Consider the following 6,501-nt stretch of genomic DNA (forward strand, 5'->3'; position numbering starts at 1 on the left):
GTCCCCCAGCCCTGTGCAATGCCCCACAGCGTTGCACTTGCCGCCCCCACGTCCCCATGCGACGCCCCACAGCGTTGCTCTTGCTTCCCCCGCGTCCCCGTGCAATGCCCCGCAGCATTGCTCCGGMCTCCGCTCCGTGCACAGCCCTTGCCCCGTGCAGCAGCCCCCTCAGTGCCACCACATCACGGCCCCGTGCAAAGCCCTGGCACAGTGCCCTGCATGAGCAACACAAGTTCGACACCATCCCCAGGGCCGAGTCAGAGGCAGGGCAGAGCACAGCAGGGTCCGGCCCTGCGGGACCGCCGGCGCAGCAGCRGGGCTCCGCTCGCTTTGGAGCCTGACCGGTGTCGAAGGCCGCCCGGCCCGCTCCGCCTCCCCCAGCACCGAGCTAACGTGGGCAGAGCAGTGCTGCCGCCCCGCCAGCCGCCCCTTCCAGGGGACTGCCCCCGAGCGTTCGCCCTGCCGTTTATTTTTAGTGCTCCTCGCCCGGGACGCCGGGGGATGTCACCGGATCCCTCGCCGTCTCCTGCTGCAGATCCTCCCGCAGAAGCGCTTCCCTGGAGGCAATGCAGAAAAAGATGGGAGAAGCCGTCGCCCGAGTGGCTCGGAAGGTGAACGACACAGTGGAGAATAAAAGCGACTCCCTGGGTGAGTTTGGCGCCCCGCGCAACAGGCAGGAGGATCGGGTGTCCCGGAGCGGGTCCCTTTGCAGCGCTGCCGGCCGGTCTAAATAAAGCCGTCGGCCGCGCCRCGCGCCGCTGGAGAGGTGCCCGCGCACCTTGCGGGGGGCTCGGACCTTAGCCCTCCCGCCTCGCTCGGCGGCGCCCGGCTCCTGGCCGCTCTCCCGCTCCCCAAATCCACGCCGTCAAGTTTTTCTGGGTTCTTCCAGTTTGGCTTTCTTATCTTGGTCAGCTTTTGCGGTCCACGTAGGGTTGGTGGGCTCCCTTGCTGATGGGACCTCTGGAGGCATCAGATCCGGGCCCTGCTCAAGCTCAGGGCCACATCCCGGCGAGTGAGGAAGGTCTCCACGGATCGGGGAGGGTGGGTGTCCCCACTGCCTCTCCAGGCCCCGTTCTGGGCTTGACCATCCCTGCGGGGAGGATTTTCCTTGCATCTAACCAGCATTGCCCCTCTCGCAACTCGTGCCTGTTGCCCCCTCGCCGCGTCACAGCCTGTCTCGGAGAYGCGCCCGGCTCCATCGTCTCCTCTCCCCTCTCCTCTCCTCTCCCCCCTTCCCCGCGCAGATCTGGCCGAGTGCAAGCTGATGACCTTCCCCGTGGGCATTTACAAAGCCATGCGGAGCGTCGCCGACGGGATCCACCGCATCACGCTGGCCAACAACGAGCTCAAGGCRCTCACCAGCAGGTTCATGACCACTTTCAACCAGCTGCGAGGTAAGGGCTGCCCTTCCTTCCCCCCCCCCCATGTGCACAGAACATCTCTTTAGGAGAGATGAAGGTCAYTGGATCCAGCAGCAGGAGATTAAGATGCAAAAAAACCCCAGTAATATTCTGCACATGAAAGTGCCACGGAAACGCTGCAGCCGGGGCAGGCGCTGGGGCCGCGGCGGAGACCTGCGGGCAGCGCGCTGCCTGCCGTCGGAGGGCAGCTTGCTGGCCAGGAGCACATTGCTTCGGGTTTCGCAGCRGCGTGCCTCTATTTAAGCATAGTGCGAGTCTCGAGCTAGCGYTACTTTCCTACCAATACTCTCCTTGAGTACAAACCGCCGTCACTTAGGAGCGAGAAACTGCATGTTTGAAACCTGCTCCGTTTCCTCTTAATAATCCGCACTTTTTTCTCGTTGCTCTCCCGTATTTGTGCCCCATCAGCTGCTTGCAAGGATCTGCTGCTTTGYAATAGCCGCTCCCCACAGCGCGCGCACACGAGGGCCCGCTCCAAATCCAGGCAGGAGGAAAGGGGCAAACGGAGCAGGACGGGCTAAAGGAGAGCATCCCCAGGGTGGGTTTTTTTTTTTCCGCTCCCCAGCCAAGTTGCAGTCACCCAGCCCTTCCTCAGCTTGCCTCGGGGTGCGCCCGGTCTCGGCAGGGCTTTGCRAGGGGGCAGATGCCCCGGCGATCGCCCGGGTAGGTGCCACCTACGCACACCGGCGTTAGCCTGGGTATTTACAGGGCGGAAAGCTCGGCGCTGCAGGAGACGGGCAGCGTTCCCACGCGGCGGGTCGCGTTTCCCCCGGCGCGGGTCTCGCGCCCTGACACGCCTCTCCCCTGCCCGAACTGCAGAGCTGGACCTGGAAGGGAACCTCCTGCACCGGCTGCCGGAGGAGGTGAGATCCCTGCYGCACCTGCGCGCCATCAACCTCTCCCGCAACCGCTTCCGGCGCTTCCCCGAGCCGCTGGCCGCCGTCGGCACCCTCGAGACCATCGAGCTGGAGGAGAACGAGATCGCAGGTGAGGGGGAGCCCCAGCCCCAGCCCCGCTTCGTTTTCCCACCCCTGCTCCGCTCACCGGTGCCGGCAGAGCCCATCCCGGTGGCGTCACGCGCCGTTGAGCCCTCCACCAGTTTGCACCAGTTCCCTGATTTTCACAGGGGAGAGGAGAGGAAAAAAAAATAAAAAAAAAAAATCAAGCGCCGTTCGAGCAGCCCTATTCACCAGGCCAGGACTCTGTGCTTTGCTCAGGCGTTAGGGACGAGGGCGCTCCCACGGGTGCTGGGGTCGGGGAGCCGGCCCCAGGGGCAGCACCCGCAGGGTTTCCCCTCTCTCCTGCTTTTCGTGTAGCGCATAAACCCGCCCAAGCGTTTCGCCAAGCAAGTAGGAGCCATAAAGCTACAAACCCTCCTGCGGGAGCAGCAAAAAGCTGCTCTTTCGCTGACCCTGGAACCRGAGAAAATCTTCTGCCCGCAAAGGAATAGAGAGAAACAGTTGGAGCAGCTAAAAGCTGGGTGAAAGGGGTGGCTGTTAGCTGCAGATAAAAGAGGTTATTCTAGGAACACATTTTCAGAGAACTGGGTCTCGCATATCCTACAGCTTGCACGAGTCCCCAAGGAGGTAAATATTAGAGCGAATCAACACATTTTGCTTTTTATCTAGGATCTCTTCGGCTGCGGGTGGGAAAGCAGTTTTTTTGCAAAGCTCTCTGCTGGCATCCAGGTTTTATTAGCAGCGTCAGCTGCTCCCTGGCACCTCCTGTAGAAACCCAACACATGAAATATTGCTTTGTTCCTCTGTGTGAAAGCCAAGTATGTTTCCTTACTCCTTTTTTCCTCCCATTTTCCAAAGAAAGCTGTGTAGCTGTTAGCTCCCTCGGTAGCTTTTGGACCTAATTGGCTGACTTCGGTGGGGCATGACGTGGGAGTCAAGGTCTCCAAACRCTGTTAGCTGCTGCATGAAGAGTGCACGCTAAGCGAAGGGTGATCGGTGCTGCAGGGCGACGCCACCACCCCATCGCCGTTTCTCGCCGGACGAGGCCACGCTCCTCCGCCTCTCGCCCAGCATCTCTGGGGCCACAGTTGCTCCTCTCCACAAGAAGGATAACTCTGTTCTTTTCTTACAGCAGGAGAGCAAATACAAGTTAAAGGGCTCAGATGGTGAACACCAGCTCAGGGCTGAGGGTGGCAGACCCTCCTCCAGCTAAACATTTTGGGAAGCTGGATAACAGCACATGCTGAATAGCAGCATCTGACCCTGCTGCTGAGGCCCYATCTGGCCTGCTGAGCAGGCCTGGCATCAAGGAGCTTTTTGGTCCTACTCACTCCTGTGCAGCCTGGTCCATCACAGTCCTGTTCTCCTACCACTCTTATTTAAGTAGTGCTGGGAAGGCCAGGTAAAGCCTAGTTCTCCATCATGCATATCCTGCTGCTGAGCCTAGGAGCCTCCAAGAACATCAGAGGTGTCACCTCCCTGGCATGCTGTCCCATCCAGGAGCACCAAGTTACCTGTGAAAGCAGAGCTGCAGCATTTCAGTTCTTCTCCATGCAAGCAGAGTCATTTCTTCTGCAGTTGAATTTTCTGGGGCTGTTGTGAATTTCCCTGGAGCATTTAAGATCCAGCTGCATCTACTGCCATGCCCTGGCTAGGGTGGCTGTGATGTGACCACGCTTGCAGCAGAGCTGTGCTTTGGTGGCAGAAGGTGCTGTGGCAGGTGACAGCCCCCTCTCTACCCCCTGCAAGAGTGCAGCTCTCTACAGCTTGCTTATAGCCTGGCTATAGCAGGAGCCCTTGAGGAAACCACCTGCAGGTGGGCTCAGGCTCATGTAGAGGCACAGGCAGCGCCCACCGCCTTTTGTAGCGTGGGGCCCAGCTTGCTCTGCTAACGAGCCGGGGCCCCGCTGCGGATAAAAGGCTGGTGGAAGGCAGAGAAGCCCTCTACAGAGGGTGGGCTAGGTGGGTGGAGGGCTTTTCATCAGCTGGTGGTACTGCACTGGCTGTGTGGGGGTGAGAAAGCAGTGGTGGGAGTAGTCAGTGTGCTGTAGAGCAGATAGTCACAGCAGGGATGAGTACTGGCTGGGCTGATGAAGGGCTGCTGCAATGCGAGAGGGCTGTGAGCTTGTTGTGTGATGGTGGTAGCTTGCAGAGATGTAAATAATCCTTCTGGAGATGCAGTCAGGGTTGATATGCAACAGCTCAGGGCTAAAGTTGCAGTGTGGAGACAGTGAGCTGGTTTTCAGCAGTGCTTTTGAAAAAGGTTGGCTGGGGCAGTGCTGGCTGTGGGTTCTTGCAGTGCTCAGGCTGCTGCTGGGTGCAGGAGCGTGGGTGGAAGCAGCTCTGTGCTCTTGGCTAGCCTCTGGGCAGGTGTGAAGGAGAGCAGTGAAAGCTGGTTGCTGAGTGAATGTGGGTTTCTTGGGAGGCCAAGCAGGAGCGTGGCTGGGTCTCATGGGGTCTGGGTTGGGTGCTGCTGCCCAGCATGACCCATAGTGGCTCCAAACCCTGGAGCTAAGAGGTGTTTGTGCATAGCTTTGGTGTGCAGCTGATCCTGTGCTTTTTGTGCTCAGGATGGTGCTTCAGCCTTCTCCAGCGTGCCTGCTCACCCAACATTGATGTCACAGCAAATAGACCTCAACGTGAAGAGCAGCCCCATTGCAGAGGAGATCCCTGACCTGCCAGCAGCCAGACCGCGGTGTGCTGAGACTGCCCTGTGTGCATTGCACAGTGGCTGGTGCAGCAGGCACATGCTGGTGCAAGCAGGTGTTAGGGATACCCTGCCCTTGGGTCTGGTGTCCCCCCCTTGGTCTGGGGACATGCAGATACAAAGCGGAGGTTACCTCCTGGGGCTGTGAGGCTCCAACGCAGCGTGGGAATTGCAGCAGAGGGGATGTGGCTGCAGGAAAGCTGAGGACATCATGGGTCTGCATCCCTGCTGGATGGCTTTTTGTCCATGATTYGTCATCTGTTAAAGCCCCCTTGATGCTCAGGTGAACTAGCTTTTCTTCACGCTTGCTTCTGGGGCACTGGTAGCACAGGAACAAGGCAAGGAACCGCTGCCTCTTGGCACCCTTTGAAACCACGGTCTGGAAAGCAAATGGCTTCAGTTCCCCCTGTGAAGGGTGCAGGTTTTCACGGAAACCTAAAGGAAAAATTTGCAGCCYGGCTCTTAGAGTTGCTTCATTGACTGGGAGGCGTTTCTCCCCGCTGGGGTCGGCACGGCGAGCTGTGTTTCTCGAGCCCGCAAGCTGGCTTCGTGCTGCAGACGAGTCATTGCTCGTTAACCTGGGGACTGAGCTGTAGGGTCATTTATTGCTTTTTTTAGAAGCTGGAAGGAAAGCCTTAGCAAGGCTGAGACTTGCAAGTTGGTGCGGTCTCGGCGTAGCAGGAAAAGAGGTGTTTGCTTTGCTTAGCTGCTYAAATCTAAGCAATTTGGAGTTTATTGCTTGGGGTAACCTCGGAGGCTTATGGGAGCATAAGATTTATCCTAACGCGTTGATTTCTGTGCGTCAAGAAGAAAATGCAAAATGACACAGCGGAGCCGCGATGAGCGAATCCATCGTGAAGAGCAGTTACAGAAGCCACAGCGGAGAGCGGCCTGATGGGATGCGTGCCGTTACGGAATACGTGCGCTTCCAGCTCTGTAGCATTGCAGAAARTAGGGCTGTTTTCTGGAGAGAAAAAAATAGCCACCAGAGAGAACCTATGTTTGCGTCTCYTCCAGGATAAGCTAATCGTCATGGTTTAAAATGCTGTGAGCATCCCACCAGCTCTAATCGCACCAGCACGGAAACGCGGCTAGCTGCAGCGTGCTTCAATAACTTGCTTTCACCTTACCCTCCCGGTCAGTTTTTTCTCCTTTTTCCCATYGGTTGTGCTGCAAAAAGCAGCAGCAGGAGGAGGAGGGAGAAACCTGGAAGAGAGGCGGGTGGAAGAGGCTTTTACGACTTCCGAGAAGCCTTGGTACTGTAAGTTAGGAAGAAAAACCCGGTTATCAGCAGGCCTAAAGCCACCAGGTCAGCTTTCCACCCCCGCGGGCGGATTTTTGGGGGACTGCAAGCTAAAAAATGATGGGAAGCGCAGCTCCGCACCAAGTATCGATGGAGTAAATCAGATCTGGG

General features: G+C 58.1%; 2 protein-coding genes across 2 annotated transcripts in view; both read left to right on the forward strand.

Annotated features, from left to right (window-relative positions):
• Window positions 1–261: 261 nt before the first annotated feature.
• LOC146595538 (uncharacterized) overlaps window positions 262–6,501 on the forward strand; it is a 29,732-nt gene continuing 23,492 nt past the window's right edge. Inside the window, exons 1-3 of the mRNA XM_085305592.1 lie at window positions 262–648; window positions 1,245–1,394; window positions 2,241–2,408. Coding sequence (XP_085161718.1) covers window positions 567–648; window positions 1,245–1,394; window positions 2,241–2,408 — 400 coding nt within the window. The 5' untranslated portion in view covers window positions 262–566. The remainder of the gene's footprint in view (window positions 649–1,244; window positions 1,395–2,240; window positions 2,409–6,501) is intronic.
• NPFFR1 (neuropeptide FF receptor 1) overlaps window positions 5,927–6,501 on the forward strand; it is a 7,018-nt gene continuing 6,443 nt past the window's right edge. Inside the window, exon 1 of the mRNA XM_085305583.1 lies at window positions 5,927–6,023. Coding sequence (XP_085161709.1) covers window positions 5,927–6,023 — 97 coding nt within the window. The remainder of the gene's footprint in view (window positions 6,024–6,501) is intronic.

This window comes from Rhea americana, unplaced genomic scaffold (assembly GCF_003343005.1).
Source record: "Rhea americana isolate MKP2758 unplaced genomic scaffold, rheAme1 scaffold_222, whole genome shotgun sequence".
Taxonomy (NCBI): Eukaryota; Metazoa; Chordata; class Aves; order Rheiformes; family Rheidae; genus Rhea; species Rhea americana.